The 19,460-nt window shown below is 45.7% G+C and overlaps 10 protein-coding genes across 10 annotated transcripts; 5 read left to right on the top strand and 5 right to left on the bottom strand.

Moving 5' to 3' along the window:
• Positions 1–896: 896 nt before the first annotated feature.
• On the top strand, positions 897–2,215 carry BGW36DRAFT_432883 (kinase-like domain-containing protein; the record flags this gene model as incomplete). Its single annotated transcript, XM_046221191.1, has 6 exons — positions 897–1,072; positions 1,122–1,444; positions 1,504–1,566; positions 1,629–1,843; positions 1,902–2,063; positions 2,117–2,215. The coding sequence occupies 6 exons, from the start codon at positions 897–899 to the stop codon at positions 2,213–2,215; spliced, it is 1,038 nt and encodes a 345-aa protein (XP_046066199.1).
• A 458-nt stretch (positions 2,216–2,673) lies between these two features.
• Positions 2,674–3,459, top strand: BGW36DRAFT_307804 (uncharacterized protein; the record flags this gene model as incomplete). Its single annotated transcript, XM_046212271.1, has 2 exons — positions 2,674–2,775; positions 2,848–3,459. 2 exons carry the CDS (start codon positions 2,674–2,676, stop codon positions 3,457–3,459), a joined length of 714 nt encoding a protein of 237 aa, XP_046066200.1.
• Positions 3,460–4,303: 844 nt separating this feature from the next.
• On the top strand, positions 4,304–4,783 carry BGW36DRAFT_364655 (uncharacterized protein; the record flags this gene model as incomplete). Its single annotated transcript, XM_046214574.1, has 3 exons — positions 4,304–4,335; positions 4,401–4,481; positions 4,534–4,783. The coding sequence occupies 3 exons, from the start codon at positions 4,304–4,306 to the stop codon at positions 4,781–4,783; spliced, it is 363 nt and encodes a 120-aa protein (XP_046066201.1).
• A 449-nt stretch (positions 4,784–5,232) lies between these two features.
• On the bottom strand, positions 5,233–7,711 carry BGW36DRAFT_307579 (C6 transcription factor; the record flags this gene model as incomplete). Its single annotated transcript, XM_046212251.1, has 6 exons — positions 5,233–6,058; positions 6,123–6,290; positions 6,345–6,925; positions 7,004–7,086; positions 7,146–7,426; positions 7,479–7,711. The coding sequence occupies 6 exons, from the start codon at positions 7,709–7,711 to the stop codon at positions 5,233–5,235; spliced, it is 2,172 nt and encodes a 723-aa protein (XP_046066202.1).
• A 638-nt stretch (positions 7,712–8,349) lies between these two features.
• Positions 8,350–9,690, bottom strand: BGW36DRAFT_401394 (amidohydrolase-like protein; the record flags this gene model as incomplete). Its single annotated transcript, XM_046218736.1, has 1 exon — positions 8,350–9,690. The coding sequence occupies one exon, from the start codon at positions 9,688–9,690 to the stop codon at positions 8,350–8,352; it is 1,341 nt and encodes a 446-aa protein (XP_046066203.1).
• A 696-nt stretch (positions 9,691–10,386) lies between these two features.
• On the top strand, positions 10,387–12,263 carry BGW36DRAFT_401395 (major facilitator superfamily domain-containing protein; the record flags this gene model as incomplete). Its single annotated transcript, XM_046218737.1, has 8 exons — positions 10,387–10,487; positions 10,550–10,668; positions 10,689–10,827; positions 10,894–11,152; positions 11,219–11,482; positions 11,580–11,782; positions 11,836–11,986; positions 12,054–12,263. The coding sequence occupies 8 exons, from the start codon at positions 10,387–10,389 to the stop codon at positions 12,261–12,263; spliced, it is 1,446 nt and encodes a 481-aa protein (XP_046066204.1).
• A 211-nt stretch (positions 12,264–12,474) lies between these two features.
• Positions 12,475–13,334, bottom strand: BGW36DRAFT_389950 (uncharacterized protein). Its single transcript, XM_046217412.1, has one exon. The coding sequence runs from the start codon at positions 13,188–13,190 to the stop codon at positions 12,597–12,599; it is 594 nt and encodes a 197-aa protein (XP_046066205.1). The 5' UTR covers positions 13,191–13,334; the 3' UTR covers positions 12,475–12,596.
• A 618-nt stretch (positions 13,335–13,952) lies between these two features.
• Positions 13,953–15,658, bottom strand: BGW36DRAFT_440716 (feruloyl esterase A precursor; the record flags this gene model as incomplete). Its single annotated transcript, XM_046221534.1, has 3 exons — positions 13,953–14,283; positions 14,337–15,008; positions 15,619–15,658. 3 exons carry the CDS (start codon positions 15,656–15,658, stop codon positions 14,081–14,083), a joined length of 915 nt encoding a protein of 304 aa, XP_046066206.1. The 3' UTR covers positions 13,953–14,080.
• Positions 15,659–16,322: 664 nt separating this feature from the next.
• BGW36DRAFT_307388 (uncharacterized protein) lies at positions 16,323–17,670 on the bottom strand (the record flags this gene model as incomplete). The annotated part of the gene is made up of 2 exons (XM_046212235.1): positions 16,323–17,217; positions 17,267–17,670. 2 exons carry the CDS (start codon positions 17,668–17,670, stop codon positions 16,323–16,325), a joined length of 1,299 nt encoding a protein of 432 aa, XP_046066207.1.
• A 421-nt stretch (positions 17,671–18,091) lies between these two features.
• BGW36DRAFT_307316 (uncharacterized protein) lies at positions 18,092–19,449 on the top strand (the record flags this gene model as incomplete). Its single annotated transcript, XM_046212230.1, has 2 exons — positions 18,092–18,507; positions 18,579–19,449. 2 exons carry the CDS (start codon positions 18,092–18,094, stop codon positions 19,447–19,449), a joined length of 1,287 nt encoding a protein of 428 aa, XP_046066208.1.
• Between the last annotated feature and the right edge of the window lie 11 nt (positions 19,450–19,460).

Genomic DNA, 19,460 nt, shown 5'->3' on the forward strand with positions numbered 1-19,460 from the left:
TAATGCTAACACGCGCAGCACAGTGCCACTTTAGGTCATGACGATCAATGAGCAAGGCCTGAATGGGCCAGGGAATCAGGGAGAACACTGAATAGCACCATGGGCCTCTTCACTAAGTATTTTAATATGCTCATTATTTTTAGATCGAGACTATTGTCTCCGCGATCTGTGTGGGCTTTGACTGCAATTCTCTGGTTGATGATCATATCATACTTTATATTAGGCCATCACCGATTGGTTTCGTTCGAATGATTTCTGACCTCGATGAGTCAAGCATCACAAATTATAGAACTTGACACCATCTACAGACTCTGCGCTTGTATAATAAGTCCATGGGAGTAGAGTACCGGAAAGAATGCTCGTTGACAACTAAGAAATGAAGCTTTAGCACGAGTGGATCATATGGGTGGAACAAACCTTTTCTCCGTAAACTAGCCCTGCCAATTCAATTCGACTGCCTCCGCCTGCTCGGCGCGTAGTTTTCAACCCAAGAATAGTTTCGGCCTTGACAGATCCTCAAAAAACTACTTGCATTAAGCAATATGCCAGCAAGTGTTAGCTACACCCCACTGTAATATGAAAAAAATGCTGAAACGTTCCGTCACATGCGTAGGATGTTGTGGATTTTGAGGTCAGCGACACGTCTGCGGTCGTCATAACTAATATGGCTGTGTAAAGCAATCCTGGCTATTGTTGACATGGCCGGCTTTCACAACCTGTCATGACTGCTTCCGCTTCCCTCTTCTATCCCTAAAGCTAAATTTCGTTCAAGCATGACATACCATGTATTCAGTGTATTCTCTTCGACCGTTATAAAACGACCTATAGTGCCATAGACCGTCCTGCAGGCGTCTATCACCTATCATATCACATCAACCTATTCAACGTCGCCTCGAATGGATCCGATCTTATATGTTTCTACCATTGATGCTGAGCCTCTTCATCGCTATCGAGAAGGAGGCTATCACCCCGTTGCCTTGGGGCATATATTGAAGGAAGGGAGCTACAAGATACTGCATAAATTGGGATGGGGAGGTTACTCTACCGTGTGGGCTGCGAGAGATCAGAGGTTGTATTCACTGCACTCAATACCTAGCTAAATGAAACTGATATATTTCTAGGGATGAGACCTATGTTGCCATCAAATTCTCTGTTTCAGAAAGTGAGAACGATAGAGGAAATCGAGAAGTCCGTGTCATGAAAAAATTAGCATCCATTCACCCCAGTCCTCAACACGTGATGTGCATTCTTGATGATTTTGAGTTAGAAGGTCCAAATGGAACTCATAAATGCCTCGTCTTTGAATTGCTGGGACCTAGCGTTACCGACGTTACTGATGCGCACTTTCCCGATGGTAGGCTCCCCGGAAAGCTCGCTAAGAGTGTTGCAAAACAAGCTTTCATCGGGCTCGACACATTGCACCAACAGAAAATTGGCCACGGAGGTAGGGTCCACACATTTTTGACCTCCAGAGTACTTCAGAATAGTGCTTATTGGGTTTAGACCTACATACTCGCAACTTGGCTTTTACCATGCCTTGCTTGGACGATTTACCTGAGGGCGAATGTATTGAGAAATTAGGGAAACCAAAAATTGGCTATGTCCAAAGAAGGACGGAAAATCACTAGATCCCGGTGTACCAGAATATATTGTTAGACATGCGGTATATCGGTTACATCCTTGGTCGTCACTCTCTAATATCAAGATTGTCGATTTCGGGGAATCATTATTACAAAGCGCTGTTCCGCAGACTCTTCACACCCCGCTACCAGTTCGGGCGCCTGAGATAATATTTAAGGACCATCTAGATTATCGTGTGGATTTATGGAGCATGGGTTGTATGGTAGGTGGAATAGCCGAGAGCTGGAATTCATTGAGAATGTTTCTAACAGGTGTAATAGCTTTTTGAACTTTTCGTAGGCCAACCGCCATTTGACAGCTTCTTGATAACACCAACAATTCTTGTTGGTCAAATACGAGAGATGGCAAGCGATACACTACCCGCGAGATGGATGGATTCTCCAGATATTCTGGACGGTACATTTACCGCAGACGTTTCAGGGGTTCTACGTTGCAAGAATGGCTGGAAGAAATGTATTTTGACGGCGAACTCAAGGAAGATTTGACTAAAGAAGGCGTAGTTAAGTTGGGGCAAATCATTGGAAGACTGATGGATCTGAGCCTTCTTCTAGGCGAATTCTCAGAAATTGCATAGAAAAATAACGTGTCAAAACCATGGTACTTGTCACAGTTCCAAGGCGAGAGGTCAAAAACAGAAGTCTATCCATTAACAAGACGAATTCTGAAGAACTAAATCTAAGCAGGGGGAAGCTCAGGTTTATAAACCTGAGCTCCCAAACTACTCTATCTACATTTGGCTGGGCATATCCTGCAGAAAACCACTATCTGTATAGGGAGGTGGGAGATCTCCTGCAGAAATATAACTCTTGCCGGAGTTTGTCCCGCCAAACCCTAACAGTATTGACATACCGTCCATGGCGCGTTATGCCGCACTAGCTGGCTGACAGAAACCAACGTTGGAAGGCTCCTCTCATTCGTAGTCTACGGACCTGGCCGCCTGAACATCTCAAATCGCTGAAAGGCTGACATGACGTTGCTCGCGTCGCATATCATCTGCATTCTCTTTTGGTTCTATCGTCGGCATGCCCAAACATGTCTGTGACACTACCTAGCATCGTCCTCGTCCCGGGGGCTTGGACTGCACCCAAAGCATACCACAAGCTGATTGGTGCCTTGGAGGCGAAAACTTTCAAGGTTCACGTTGCAGCCCTGCCAACGAACAACGGCCAACAACCCCCAAACTCTACCTTCGATGCCGACATACAGGCTGTCCGCGAAGTCGTACAGCCTCTGGTCGACGCCGGCCAAGAGGTCATCATGCTGATGAATTCATACGGCGGCATTGCTGGAACCAGCGGTATCAGAAACCTCACCCGCAAGGACCGACAGGCGAGGAACCTACCCGGTGGTGCGGTCAGTCTCATCTACATGGCCGGATTCATGCTCAGCGAAGGGCAGACGATTCGAACAGTAGTGCAAGCCGTCAACCTCCCCGGAAGAAGCTCGCTCGTGAAATTTAGCAGCGACAACAGCACTTGGTTTCCCATAGACCCCATCTGGCTCCTGTATCACGACTTGTCACCCGAGGATCAAGAGGAGCAGGTCAAGCTGTTGAAATGGGGCAACGCTGCGATTTTGACTGGGCAGACAACCTACGCTGCATGGAAAGACATACCAACGCTCTATGTTCGATCGTTGAAGAATCGTTGGCTGCCGCCCCAGTTCCAGGACTTCTGCCTCCAGAACGCAGCCGATGCAACAGCGCCTGTCAGTGTCGCTGCCCTCGATTCTGGCCATTCGCCTTATGTCAATTTCGCGGCTGAGTTGGCCCAGAGTACTTTTGAAGCTGCGATCGATGCACGGGCCCATTTATCATAGGCTGGACGTTCGGTGCGCAGAGCGGCCATGATACTATTCTCAAGTACGATAGAGCTCTTAGGCTTTCGTTGTCAGAATGACAGGATTGAAAAAGCTTCTTTACTGTACCTCAGTCCTTGTGAATGTGCATGTTATCAGGAAGTTCCTAATATTCCACGTCATATCTGCCACGTCAGATCAGGAGCCAATCTAGGACCACACCATGTGAGACGCTCTTTATATCTGGCGGACTGCGCTTTTCGACTATCTGGAAAGCTTCGTCTACCGGCGTGAACGTTAAATAAGCGCCTAAGCGCCATAGTTCTTGCAAGAATATTGGCAAGTTATTTAAAAAGAGAGTATATAACTAAGCTTAGACTGATTTCTCTTAAAGTTCGTTGTGTCAGGATATACTCCTCTGGGGAAGCTCCGCCAAATAACCCAACACCAAGATATCATACAGGCTGATGGGAGCTCTGAAAGTGTGATGTTTTAGGATCAGGAGCAAATAAAAATTGACTCTGATGTCGTGAATGATTTTTAGTTATAATATGACATATTCTGTGTCTATTATTAGAATTGATATGTTTTTTTTTACAAATAAGGCTTGTGTGATTATAGGCAATGATATATTCTATATTTCATGTATATAGAATATCTAATTGCTCTCTTAATGGAAGCTCTAAAATTAACAAAATCTGAATGAGCCGTATGACTGAATGCAATAAAGATTTTTATTCATAGCACAAAGATAGAATTATATGCGATAAAAACATAGCTATTTGATTATTCCAAAAATCGGGGATTTTAGATGAAGCAAATAAGGCAACGATTGACTGCGGTGGAAGACATCTAGCATCCTCAAATGCAGCATACTCCACGCCAGATCATACCAAAGTGAGCATGGCAATACCGACTACTAACATTGATGGCGCAGATACTATCAGCTGACTCTGAAACAGGGGCCCTATTGATAATACTCAACAGGAAGCCATGGATATCAAGTGTGGTAAAACTATACGAGAATTCAGCTCACGATCTCTGTATGTAGCCACCATGTCCTCACCCTATTGTTGGATGATAAGCTGTACCTAGCACTGCTATCGAAACATATACAGGTATAGCCTCAATTACACCAGCTCCCAATTATACCCATATGTGCTGGCTTATTGGCAGCATTAAGAACCAGAAGGCTCTCCTTAAAGAACCTTATAAACCCTCAAGCCAGGGGGATTATCCTAAGAGCTACCAGCCGTCATCGTGTATTAGCAGTGATAACGGCACCGTGCTTGAGAAGAGCGCATTGAGACAATGGGGGAAACTATTTGTTGAAGGGGGGACGTAAGCTAGGCCGGCAGTTCACAATTTTTGAGGATGGCATACCAAGAAAGGTTATGCGAGAAGCTGGATTCGTCGACATTGAAGAGAGGAATTTCAAGGGAAGTCTCGTGTTCATCTGACAGATTATACAAGGCTCGCAATCGCCGGCTTCAATTGGCTTCCCTGCACAGATATCAATCACCCCTTCAACAATTTACGTAGTTTCGTTATTATTTAACAGCTATAACGATACGGCTTCATATCTCTTTACAATATTCTTTCTGCCGCAGCCTATTCATTGAAGCCTGGAGTCGAATCATCTGGAGAGTGACAGTGGTGGAACCTTCTGGAGCATCAGTCGCAAGCTTTTTTGCGGCATCTTTGGTGTAGTTGGTGACATTCGTTTCAGTCAATATGGATATGATAAACTTCGAGTCGAGAAGCTCTTGGTATCAGAATAGAGTTTCCTTGGCCCTACATTGCAAAATTCGGATCTAACGTAGAGCCAAAGCCGTCGAATCCGAATAGGGCAAGATATTGGTCAGAATAATCGAGCAGCGATGGTTCCAGATCTGCGAATAGAGTCAGGTCGAGAGGTGCAATATCTGGGGCGGTAATTTCGCAAGCAGTATCATTCGCAACAGCAACGTACGGCACGCCCCCGGCAGGATTGAGGGTAATGCTTTGTGACAAGTTCTGACCAAGGGGCTCCAGGGATGGTGGCTGCTGGTGAAGAATACTGTCTGTATTGACCACGCTAGTGCTTTTATAAACCGCTCCTTGCAGGCGTTCAACAAGTTGCAGTGCGTTCATCGCTAACGTGCTGCCGTCTGCCATAAAACGCAGAGCCTCTATGCCACGAGTGATGTGCAATAATTGATGGTAGGGAGAACGAAGTAAAGCGATCAGAAGCAGCATGATGATGGCCGAGCTGCACGTATGAATATCCGTAAATGAAAATCTGGCGAGCAGGTCACGGCTGTGCAACTGACTAATCCAGTCAATTACTATTGTGGCCGACTCTGTGCATCGTTCCGCCAGTTTCTGAGATCGGAGATACATCTCATTGCCTTCGGGGCTTCTTGAGCCTGCGGCTTCGGGATGCAATCGTTTGCGGACAAGACGCAATATGACTCCGCGACCCATGTTTACCCAAATCATATTATACCCGATATTGAGGTGAGCATTTGCTCGAAATGAAGACTCTTGCGCTGACAACAAGTGAGCCGGAACCGATTGCTTCCAAGATTCTAGCTTGGAGCAAGCCCAGTCAAAAGTCGTAGAGCTTTGTTCAATGGGGCTAAGCATCCATGTTAGCAATTACGAGACCTGTCGCGAGGTCGAGAACTGTGTGCGCTACGTACCCAGCGTTGATGATTTCGTCCATTATCATTGTGAGCGTGGTGAATGCGACCAGTCGATCTACTCGCTGAAAACCATCTTTATCTAGATCCTGTCGCCTTTGCGGGAGGGGGACGGTTATGTCCTTGAGTTGTAGCATGGTTGGGAGTCCCATAATAACAGATGTCTGACTAGATACATCGTTAATTTCAAGCACTTTCCTGGAATGATGCTGGTTGTCATACCGTTCAATGCTATAGATAGTCCAAAATAGTCGGACTTTCATCTCATGAGCTTGAGGTGTCTCGTCATTGCCCATTCCCATGCGATGCAACGAGAGGTTGACTGCCAGGTTCAAGGCCAGCCCCAAGTATATATGGTGGTGAGAAATGTCTTCGGTCGCAAGAAGGTACAACGATGTCAAAAGGCAGCATATCGCACTCTCGACAGAGTTAGTCGCAATGACTCGTGGCAATAGCTTCGTGGCCTGCGCAAAGAACGTTCTACCTGGGATCTCTCGGTCGGTATCGAGCAGGTTGGCCGGCCTGGATAGATGCTCGAACGTCCTCCCAAGAGCCAATACTAAGAGCACAAGACAGATGGCGGTGCATTGCTTCCGCCGCAGCGCACAAGCTTTGTTCATGTACATCTCTATGAGCAAATTGCGGAACCACTTTTCGTCAAAATAGTACCAGTTGGACTCGAGATATGTAAAGAACACGTCAACAAGGGCTTGGGCATCTTCGTAAGGTGGAAGTTGATTGAGCACAGTGAGGAGCACAAAAGCGTCCTCTTCTTGGGCAAGACTGCTTAGGTGTACGGGACTCTGTGCATATGGTTAGCCAGATCCTCCTGGGGCAAGCTTGGAGGTCACAAGGGTCACAAGGTTGTGAGCGTCACTTACATCTTGGCCCTTGACATGCACTGGTGAGATTGTGTCGGAAACTGCTTTTAGAAAGCTGGCGTGAGATGCCGAAGGCGTGCTATCTGTCAACTCAATTCAGCGGATGCTTTGGCTTGGCGAAAAATTCTTCATTTAGACGTACCGACTACTGCTGTAGCTGATGATCCAATTGACTGAGACTCCATGTTGACTCTAGGTCGAGGGGTCCAATTGAGCGAAGTGGATGACTCCCCACCAGGGCTATCACTCTCGGGGACCAATCTCAGTTCATTTCTTTGAACAGCCTCCTGGAACAGCTTTGAGATCATTGAAAATTGTTCAGGATCTAAGTTAATTCCAGGGAATCCTTCATGGAAGCTCCGAGAGACATCCATCGCCACCGTCTCCCAAACCGAGCTACGTGCCAAATGATTAGTGAATGCACTTTCTACGCAAATTAAAATGATAAGATAGGGCAATTAAAAGATGAACTGACTTGTTCCATTTCAGTGGCTCCTGTGAGCGTGTGTCGTCCCGGTGTTTGGGTTTTGTTTCGAAAATGCAGGCCTGGCCGGCGCGAGTGCAACTTCGGCACTGATTTTCTGAAGTCAGAACACACTTCTTTTTGCCATCACGACAAGAGATACATGCTCGTACGGCCCTCTTGCGCTTATCTAAAGGCACGTGCGGGCGGTATCTCTTTGATGGACGTGTTCTTGGAAAAGGCATGGTTGACCTGCTCAATCTAGTCAGTGTGATAACCAGATAAGTGTGACATCGAGTATAATGAACCATAATGAAGTATTAGATGCTATAAGTTGGATGCTTGCTGAGAGCGGAATTATTGATGGACTAAGATTTGACTTTGGGAGAGGGTTGTTAGTAAAGACGGCGCCTAATGTTTGGTATAAAACTTGACTAAGGTGGTTACTGTAAAAACGTGACATGACAAGAGTTGTCACGGTAAACGTTTGACATTTTTTAGGAATTGAAAGTGGACCCCAAAGTAGAGTGTGTTCTTATTGGTCGACTGAACTAGTCAACCAATTAGAACGCAGGTTCTCTACATGCTAAAAAATCTGGTATGAACATCTAAAATTGTACATGTTTTTTGACTGTACCTCTATATAAATATATAATCAGGTCTTCTGACGTTCTTTGCAAAATTAATAATTTTAATTATAATCTTTTTAAAATTTTATAATAACATACATGGCACCACTTCACGAGAAGCCCAAGTTCTTAAGGTTATCTAGCCTTAGATCTTTTACTATCAAGATTATGTGTTATTAGGAGAAGTTAGCTGAAAGATTTGTGACATGAAGACGCCATTTGCAGCTCTCAAATTTATTTCTTTAATCTATCTCCTAAGCAATATTGACAGTCCGATGTAGATCGGTCTTGAGCTTTGACCATCTCGACGCATGAACACGCCCATCCTTGATTGTTGCTAGTACGTGTTCCTCGGGTACGTCAAAAACGGTGATGTTTTCCAGGGGATTCACGTTCAAGATCAACAGGTCAGCTGCGAATCCCGGAGAGATCTGGCCTAAGAACTTGTCTTGTCGGAGCATTCGAGCAGCGTTGACCGTAGCGCTACGCAAGACTTCTAGGGAACTTTGAACTTGACTCCGCAATCCAAATTCTCGGGACTGCGCAAAATGTAATTGCCCAAGCAAATCCGTCCCAAAACAAATGGTTACGCCAGCTTCGGCGGCAATCTTGATAGCGTGCAATCCCTTCTCCAACACCTCCTTATTCTTCTTTGCCGAGGCTGGAGGAAGGAAACCCTCAAATTTTGCCATTGTGGCGTAAGTGATGAGGGTCGGCGTGAGAAACACTCCTTTCTCGGCCATGAGCTTTGCGGTTTCTTCGTCAATTAGGTTGCCGTGCTCAACTCCCAGTACTCCTTGTTTAATCGCCTGCTGGATAGCTTGGGGTGTGTAGGCGTGCGTGGTCACGTATGTGCCTGCGTTTGATGCGACTGTGACGATAGCCTTAATTTCCTCGTCCGAAAACTGAATATTTTCGATCTTGTCTGTCGGGCTGGCCACTCCTCCGCCACCCATAATCTTGAGAAAGTCTGCACCCTGGCGAATCTCCTCCCGGGCGTACTTCAGGCAATCGGGAACGCCATCGATGACCCGACCGACGCCTTGCGTCTCTCCGCCGCAGCACTCGTGACTATCTGTTAGCCCACGCATATCACCGTGCCCACCTGTCTGTGATAATGCGTGTCCGGCAATGAAGAGTCTTGGACCTGGATGCACATTCTCCTCGATGGCTTGTTTCAGAGGAAACAGGGCACCTCCACAATCTCTCACGGTCGTGAAGCCTCTCTCTAACATGGACCTACACACCTGTGGCTGGCGCAGAAGTGAGGCGGAGGGGTGCATCCTTTTCATCTCTTCCAGTCCCTTCGTCCCAGGAACTGCCATCAGATGAACATGGCAGTCTATCAAGCCAGGGCACACGAACTTCCCCTCCAGATTGACCTTTACCGTAGATGAATCGCCCTCCCATTCGTCGGGATTGCCATTGACAGATTTCACGACGCCATCATAAAGATGGACTGTCACGTTGGTCAACACCTGGCCTTTCACCGGGTCAACGAGATTGGCTCCTGTCAAAACATATCTTGGCCGCGGAGGGAGCTTCCAAGGAATGGTAACCTCGTCAGATAATATGGGTATCTTCTTTGCTGTCATAATAGCGCCTTATATTCGAATCTTATGGTGTGTAGAAAATGTATTGGATTTGAAAAAAGTTGGGTTGGATATATGAAGAAGAAAAGGCTTAAGGAGTCTTCAAAATAGGACGAGCAATAATGTAACTTCCCGCAAACGGCAGTAAAATGCGGGGACATACATAACCTTTGTTCCGGGTACTTGTACCCAGCTAGAGGCGGGGGAACGTTATTCAGCTAGGTCTAGAACATGTTGGTATGTCCATGTCTCGTGGCACGAGACCTGAGGTCGAGTGGTGAAGTAGGTTTGGCGTTAGCCGGGTACAAGTACCCGGCAATGGCTTTCCCCAGTCCCCAGAAAGATGGTATCCCAAACGAGATGATCTTGGGTACATGTACCCGGTAATCGCGTCGGACGATAACAATTGGGTTTCGATAACTATTTATCGGTCTAAGACCATTGGTTGGCTGAGCACTACGAGATATTCATCGTGCATTCCATTGGGTCACTGAACATCACTGCTTGGCTACTATCGACTGTGGCCTGGTCTCGTCATGTATAAGGAACGAGACAGCTCCTGCTCGAGGATCGTATACCTTCATGATACCTTGGAACGTCCAACTCGAAAGAAAATCATACCGTGTCAACTCCATTCACTCGCGATTCGCTATGACCTTAACTGAAGAGAACAAGTTCGTCGCGGAGGCAAAGACCTCAATGGACTCCGCAATTATGCATGCCAGTACAGGTGAGGCAGAGTCAAACTTGATCATGACCCCTGCCGAAGAGCGAAAGCTCGTCCGGAAGATTGACTTGCAGTAAGTAATTGGCCCCAGTGCAACATTCCGTGGTATTCTCTGCGGGACTGACAACAGAACAGCTTGATCCCACTCATGTTTATTCTGTATCTGTTCCAATATCTCGACAAGACATCTCTTGGCTATACCGCGATCATGGGTATCTTACAAGACGCAGTAAGTCTGCCTGCTACTCAGACCAGTAGGACCAATGACCAATAGTAACATTATCACAGAAACTTGTGGGGACGCAATATTCCTGGGTATCCAGCTTCTTCTACGTGGGATTTCTCGCAGCCAGCCCTCTGTCCTCAATCCTGTTGGTCAAGTTCTCGGCGGCCAAAGTCGTAGTAGTCACGGTGTAAGTTTGCCCCTCAAAAGACCGATCGAACAACTCAGGGAGTTAACACTACTGACTACGTGCCAGACTTATATGGGCGGGGATACAGATGTGTATGGCTGCTGGTAATAGCTTTGGTAGTCTTGCTGCCCTGCGCATCTTGTTGGGGGCTTTCGAGGCTGCAGTGAGCCCAGGCTTTACAATCATAACATCTACGTGGTATAAACCATCCGAACATGCCCTGCGGCATGGTCTGTGGTACGGAGGAGCCAGTGTGGCTACCATCTTCGGTGGCATTCTTGCATATGCCGTCTCCCATATTCACAGTGCAATCAAAACCTGGCAGGTGTGTAAACACTTGAGTGATAATAGCCAAGTGTCATTTCCACCCTCAGCTAATCTGTCATGCTAGTTCTTGTTTATCATCTTTGGAGCCGCTACATTTCTTTGGGGACTGATAGTCATGTGGCTTTTGCCCGACAATCCTCAAACCGCATGGTTCCTCAGTGAGAGGGAAAGAAAGATGGCTTTTGCCCGGGTGCAAGGTGCGAGGCATTCAACCGAGACCAGAAAGTGGAACCATGGCCAGATGAGGGAAGCACTAATGGACCCCCGGTCCTGGCTGCTCTTCTTGCTCTGTGTATTCACCACTCTTCCAGGCGGTGGCTTGACAGCGGTATGTAGTGCAGTATCACCAGATGCTTCTTCTACCTTTCCAATCCAGCCCACATATTCAAGTAACCAGAAGCAGTGCTAATCAGTCTATTTTGCAGTTTGGAAGCGTTGTCTTGAAGAGCTTCGGGTATAGCGTGTTGCAGACTCAACTTCTCACCATGTCACAAGGCGCATTTCTCCTGCTTTACGTCGTTTTAACCGTGGTCGTATCAGTGACTTTCAAGAACGCCCGATGCGTGTCTATTGCCCTTCTCAACCTCATATCCCTGGCGGGGGCCCTCATGATCAAGCTGCTTCCAGAGTCCCATAAGCTAGGTCGCCTTGGGGGCTATGGTTGATCACCGCCTACGCCAGCGCCTTCCCTACAATTCTTAGTCTCGTGTCTAGCAATATTACCGGACACACTAAGAAATCTACAGTCAATGGAATGCTCTTTGTTGGCTTCTGCGTAGGATACATCGTCGGCCCACTTACATTTTTACCGGGAGAAGCCCCAGCTTACAAGGTGAGTTCGGAGTGGCGTGTTCCCTTCTGTGGCAAGTACAATGTGAATTCGTACTGACGTTTCCCAGACTGCATTCAACACCATGATTGCTTGCTTCGTTCTAAATGTCACTATCATTATCGTCATGAGACAGCTGATGGCGAGATGGAACAAGAAGCGCGATCAAGAGTTTGGCGCTGAGACCAGCTCAAGTGGACAAGCTGTAGAGGACATTGCAGCTCAACTCGGCCTAGATGAGACTGATTGGGAGAATAAGAGCATCCGCTACTCTCTATAAGATCTAGGAGTGTTGAGAAGGGTGATATTTTAAGGACCCGGACTACCTATAATTCAAACTGTAAAACAAAGCCTTCCTGCAGACAGTAACATGAACGTCTCGTCACCAGCCAGCCTGTGTTACCCCATTTGTCACTGTTAGCTCGTCAAAATTACCAATTCTCTTGAATCTTCTCATTTTACAGCTCGGAGCTAATGATGGGCATCATATATTGTTTTTCAATCCAGTATTTGATGGACCTTGTCTCAGTGCCTTGTCGACTATCTATTTCTCGGTAATACACGTGAATACCACCCGCGATAATGTGATCAGTCATAAACAGAGTCTCAATTTTCATCTGCTTAGTTGCTTCTTTACAGTCTCTCCAGCTACTCGATGAATAAAACATGCCACAATCTGTGCTATCAGAATACACAGCTTAAGATCGGCGGTATCGTACCCATGCTCTTTGTCAAGGATGTTGAGTGATCCTATGGTGACACCATTCAAGCGGACTGGAATGTTCATTACTGATCCCAAACCTGCCTGCCAAAGTTGCTCCCAGTCTTCAAATGCTGCCTTCAGATCCTCGCGCACGGAGCCACGCCAAACATTGCCGTCTACCAAAACCTGCTGGCACCACGCTTCGCGGCAGGGCGGTGGAGGTGGAGTTTCAACGTTGTCTCTGTCATAATCCGCGGTGGGGGAACTCTTTCTTGTTCCTAGTGGGTGCAGGTCCGTGTTGGTGCTGTAAAGCCTTGTAACGTCTCCTTGCTCAGTGAACGCAAGGACAGTGAATAAAGAATGTCCGAAGAAGTCGGCTAATGTCTGTTCTAGTGCAGCCCAAACAGCCGATTCCGTGCTGTTTGCGTGTAACTCGGCGCCTAATTGAGCCAGTCGAGCTAAGCGTGCACTGGGAATACTGTCCGGTTGAGAAGACGTTGGCATATTGGAATTCGAATAGCGAAAGTCTGCAGTTTGCTGGGGCTGCTCCTATAGTACTGGAAGACATGCACAAGACCTCTGACACAGGGAGATGTATTTTTATCTCTAGGTGAGGGGTTCTCCTGATAAATATCAGTTTAATGACTCAAATAAAAGCGTGTAATATTAAATTTAGAGAAAAAGTGATATCACCACTACTTTCATCGGGTACCAGTACCCGGGGCACAACTAAGGGTAACTATCTGTCAGCCAGCTAGTGGGGTTATAACGCGCCATAGAAAGCTATGTCAATGTCAGAACCGTGGTTTTTACGCGTTATTTTTCTACGCAATTTCCGAGAATTTGCTTAATTAACTATTTAGATTAAGGCCTTTTAGTCTTATAAGCGCATATTATCTAATTGTATGAACCATAAATAAATAGGGTATAGATGCACATTATATAAGGATAGTTCTATATGGAAATATAAGCGATTTTTTGTTGTTATGTGTCCGAATTGCTTCAATATATATGCCCGGGTGGGTGGGTGGCTGCGTGGTTGACCCTTGTGCGCGGTTGACTCGTGAAATACGTTACCATTTAGCTAGCATTTATATGTATATTGGAAATGGCCAATTTGATAAAATCAAACACGAAAAAAAATTTGTTCGGTACATTGTTCCATTAGTTGCCAAAAATGGCTTCTTTTAAAACAATCCATGGAGAAAGAGCAAAGTTATTCAAGACTTTTATAAATCAAAAAATAAAATCAGACTATAGCGTTAGGCCAATTACAATATATTTGCATTTTCATCATGCCTATACTAAACTTGCAGGGACGGAGGTATGATGCATGTAGAAGTGTTCTGAGAGTTGCTTGATTGAGGATATTGGAACCGCAGGTTAATGGAATTTCAATCGCATGACGACTGCAAGCCAGCGTAAGTGACATGTGCATTATTTACTCCGAAGCCGCCTGCAGAATCAACGCATTCTGAAGACTCTTGACCATAGCACTGATATGTTGTACACTCTTGGCTCTTATTAGTGGACTCCCAAAACTCTGTAAGTGAATGCGTAAATCCAAGTATTTGGGGTGGCAGTAGAGGGACACCATCTAGAAGTAAAATTAACATGAAGATCAAGCAGCAGGTGAGGTTCTATATGTACCATTAAAATGCGTGACTCGGTAAAAGATTCCAGTTTTGTTATAAGATGCACCAGCTAGACTATCAATGTAGTCGGCAAATGCTTGGTTTCCAACTCTCGGCTGACCGTAAGTGTACGCGCCGACAACTTTATATTTGGCATTTGAGAGAGAAGCGAAGGCCAGCTGCGCTAATGCGCCTCCGAGAGAATGTCCAGTGATTACCGTACGATAGTCAGGATTCGCTTCAAGTGCACTTTCCAGTGCAGGCATAAGCTCAGGAGCGAGCGAGTTCCACGCGCCGACGAATCCACTATGAACTTGACATCCTCCCGGACATACCACACCTGGCGAAGCATAATTTGTTAAGAAGAAATCAAAGTCAGTCAGCCAATCTCTATCGCTGGCGGTGCCAGGAATAGAGACAATGATATTTTTCTCGCTCGGAAGATTCCAAAGAACAGCTTGCGTATCAGTGGAGGTGATGTTGAAGAATTTAATTAGAGTAGCCCCTGTGTTAGAAACATTCGTGCATTGTCCCATGCTAATGTCGGGGTATGCAGCGTATTGCACAAGCTTTTCATAGATGGTGTGGGTAACTTTTGAATAATCAGTGTTTCTTCCAAATGGATTGATAATCGCGGGGTCCATGATTATACCTGGCGTCTTTCCTCTCTTGTCCAAAGTTGGCAGACCTAGGGCTACGTAGGAAAGAACTGCTAAAAGAAAAGGATAGCGCATTTTGGATATTTTGGATATTTTGGTAAATAACTGGGCTGGTTGTTTGGGGCTATGCATGTAGAAAAAAGTGAAGTCTTCATAATAAATCTGCAAGAAGATATCATATGCATTAATTACGTTTCATCGGCCATTAGACCTCGGCCGCGTCTACCTGTATAGAGAGCCAATATAATGCGGGGTTGATCTAAATACTAGTCTTGACTAGAGGTTAAAAGCAGGTGGATAAAGTATTATGCGGGCTCTATATTGCGCTGCTTTTGTGCTTGTTATCTGTTAAATTTCTGATGACAGCTATCCTCTTGTTCTTCATCCATCCTCGCAGATATATCATATGCTGTTGTAAGTAGCCGGCATTCAATAAACATGCAAAGGATTAGGGATAAAGAGGAGAGGACGGGGTGACATATTTCAAGGGGCATGGTAACATAATAACATATTCATCAGCATAAGGTGTGTCACAGTGTTCAATCAGAAAAGTACATGTGCATAAGAGGTGTCTTAGATTTGCATCTTTTGTCTGATAGTATCTTTCGCTGAACTTTGTTTTGTTTCACAGCATCGAACCAACTACCGTCTTGACAATAATACGGCTAGTATGCCGCATACCCGAACTAAGTTGCTAATAAAATTAAAGTATTTAATTAAGAAGATTTTTCTACATATAGCAAACTCAAAGAACACTATAGATAAGAATGCAGAGCTTTATATGCGTAATCACCACAGGGCTCAGAAATTTAGCAAGCAATCCTATTTACTTAGTATATGTCATGTCAAATAATCTCAGGCCAACGAACGATACATATGTACTGGAGACTTTCTAACATGAACAACCACTAGGCTCACTTACGGTGGGATTTCAGTCCTTTATGTATAGCAGATTTAAACTAGCTAATGGAATCTTCGCCACTTTAATAAGCATAATAATGCTTAGCACGTTTATGATAATAGTATTGACCTTTGGGCAGTGCTTGCGAGTGGGGCGGCAGCAGTGATATAGAAACTTGAAATAAAGAAATAAGTATTTTGGATGGTAATATATGTGCGGATATATACCGAATGAGAAAACTCACCCATCTTTAGAAAGGGGTATTTGCTAGGCTAAGCTGAGTGTAAGACTGAGTAGAAGACTATCGCGATCTGTATACGCTAATTATTTTGCGAATTCCATATTTCCACTATATTCAAGATGCAGAGCTCGTTTCGGGACACTAGATTTAATCTTGGTCAGTTAAATTGTTCAAAGCTCGCTGATACGTCGTATCCAATACCTATGGTTTAGAACTGTCGCTACTCATCGCCCGTTTTTTATTCTCGTTAGGAGACGGTCTAGGACGTCCTGCTTCCGATCCAGCAGATTGTTCTGTATTACCCGTCCGAGGCGAAGAAGCATTTCTACTCATCCGGGTGTCGAATACTGCAGTCGGGTTGGTAGTAACAGTCTTAGCAGGGCCTGAGGGACCTTGCAAAGCTCCAAAGCGACTGGCGTAACGTTTCTCGGTGAGAAGCTGAAGACTTTCTTCGGCCATCGAACCAACCAACTGCGCAGAATTGCCTTTGGAAAGGGCCTTTTTAATATCGAATAAATCCGCCAAGGTTGTCACCACAACCTGATCGCTATCACCATCGGCAATAACCTCCCCAATTCTGTATATCTTCTGATTTGACATTTCGGTTGCCACTTTGCACACCTCTAGACATTGCTTCGAAATATTTATATCTTCCTGTAATCGCAATCTCTCGTCCTCATCTCTGTTATCCCCATTCAAGATCAAGGTCTCCAGGCGTTTCCGAAGGCGTTCGATGACTTCTACAAAGCCCTCTCGGTTTCCATTTAGGGCTTGATGTGTTATAATCTGCGCTTCGAAGCGATTCTGTGGATCATCACCTGTAGATGATTTTGGCGCCTCTTGAAATAAAGACGACTGTTTATGTGTCAAGGACTCGATGTAGGTTTTCGCATCTTCACAAATACGAATACATTGTTGAGTCACTGCTCTTTCGTCTGTAAGGTCGACTTTTATTTCAGAAGTACTGGTCTTGTCGATTACAAGTCGTGCCAGCTTCTCGTCTATTCGTTGTAGGTTAATCTCAAGATTATATGCCGTGTCTTGGACCATCTCGTTATATTCTTCAAGAACTTTATGAGAAATCTTGGAGGTTTGCCTAATGAAACAAGTCAATAGAGATCGAAATATACAGAGTTCTGACTAACATAGTAATAGTGCCTACGCCGATTGAGATCGTCGACTTATACCCTGCGATAATATCAATGAATTCATTGATGTCACCTCTTCTGAATTCCAGCTTTGTCCAATCTCGAAAGCCCGTCTTAGATTTTCCACTGAAGCATTTCATCGATTCTTCAAACTCGCGACATACTTGGCTACATCGGTCAATAGGGTCTCGAAGCAGGGCCAACATTGACGCTTCGGAATAGATAATTTCCGTCAGCGACGTAAGTATGTTGACGAGATCCTCAAGCTCATTTTGAAGCCTCCGTAAAGTTTTATCGCGATCTCTAAAGCGCTTGACAGTCTCATAGAGCGACTTCGTTGCTTGAACAGCGGCTGTGGTAACAGCCAGAACCCCCGCAGTTATGCTCAGAGGATCTGCCATCTTCGTTGCTTGAATAAACACAAGAATGAAGGGCAGTTCAGGGTTCAAATACTAGTCGATTAGGCCCGATCAGGTGCCCCTCGGTCGCCCCTCAGCAGCTCCAGTTAGCGCCGTGACAGTTAGCGCCGTGACCCTGCTCTCGGCGGGTAAATCTAACATTAGACACATGTCACATCGCTTCAGCACCAATCAACCCTCTCTGTATGTGTGATTGTCACGCCTTGGCAGTCCGGAAGCGTGTTTTAGTGTTGTGATTGGACGCCTGCATACGCCCCAGTATGGTTAGGTTGATTTGCTGCATGCCGGCGCGTCTTGATAGCCCTCATCGTGGTGGATAAGAATCCCCGCAGCCGCCGCATCGCTCGGCGCAATCACCAACCTGACTTTGCTCCTTACTGTTTTACTACTCAAATTGACAACGATGGCAGAAGCTATAGGTCTCGCTTCTGGGCTGCTGACTTTGGCTACTTTTGCTTTCCAGTCCAGCGTCACACTATATGAGACGATAAAGAGCTTCAGTTCTCACACGAAACGCGTACGCGACCTGCTAGAGGAGCTAGAGGCTTTAATCGAAGTTCTAGGCCCCCTCAATGACTTGGTCACGACTACGACAGATACGGGCCTTTCGGCGCTCAATCTTCCTCTCAAACGATGTGGTGACTCTTGCAACGACTTTGAACGGGAACTTCTGAAATGTTTATCGCGGTCTGGTGGTAATCGGACAAGTTTTCGTGATTGGGCTCGATTAAGGTATATGAGTGATGATATCGATGGGTTCAGACGACTGCTCGCTGGGTACAAACTGACTATAAATATTGCCCTCACTGACGCGAACCTGTAAGATTCTGTCCACAAGTATCCATTACTTTAGAAAAAGCGTCTCTGAGCTAATAAAATAAACTCGTTAGTCGCAAATCTTCCATTACCGCCGAAAATCTTGAAATCCAAAAAACCCTGATCGAAACCGCCAAAGGTGACCTTGAGGCTCATCTTGAGAGTATAGATGAAAAGCTTGAACAAATAGTCGGACGCACTGTGACGGAGTCCGATTCAGATACGTCGGAACTGCGACTGATGCAGGAGGAGCGGTTGAGCACAGAAAAATGCCTCCAAATTTGTGCCAGTTTATCTGAGCACCTCGATCAGATTCAACTCAAGGATGATTCTGCTACTTCAGTTAATTCAGATCCAACACCTGAGAGGATCACCAACGAGGGTCTACAGGAATGCAAGGAAAGCCTGGCTTCAACGGCTTCGAGACTGGAGAAGCATATGCAGGATCTTCTGGACCGAATGTTGGTAAAGTCACAAGCGAGAATGACATCTGACGAGGAAATTGCGGATTTGACAAGATTGCGAGATGAGTGGGAGACGACCCGTCAATGCATGGATATCTGCTCTAGGGCAGACAACCACTTGAAAGCAAATGTAACCACCATTGAGAACTATGGCACTGGTGATGCTTTACAGTTCATGGTTTCTACGAACGGAAAGGTTATTCATGGTAAAAACCGGGGCCTTGGATGGAGGAATAGACAAGTTGGAGGTCATCTCAGCGATACCTCTCTTCAGCAATTATCTCGGGATATGAGTAGCATCAACTTCCGGGGTGTTGCAAATGAAGAACCATCGTTGCAAGAGATTCCGACACCTGGTCCTGTTGATGACAAGCTTCCAATTAGACCAGAATACAGTGAACGGTATGGGCGAGGATATAAACTCACACCTAAATCTTCTCCAGGCCAATCCATGAATTCTACAAGGCTATCAGGGGCCTGAATCCCAATGGT

Source organism: Talaromyces proteolyticus (genome assembly GCF_021365285.1).
Source record: "Talaromyces proteolyticus strain PMI_201 chromosome Unknown BGW36scaffold_14, whole genome shotgun sequence".
In the NCBI taxonomy this organism is placed as follows: Eukaryota; Fungi; Ascomycota; class Eurotiomycetes; order Eurotiales; family Trichocomaceae; genus Talaromyces; species Talaromyces proteolyticus.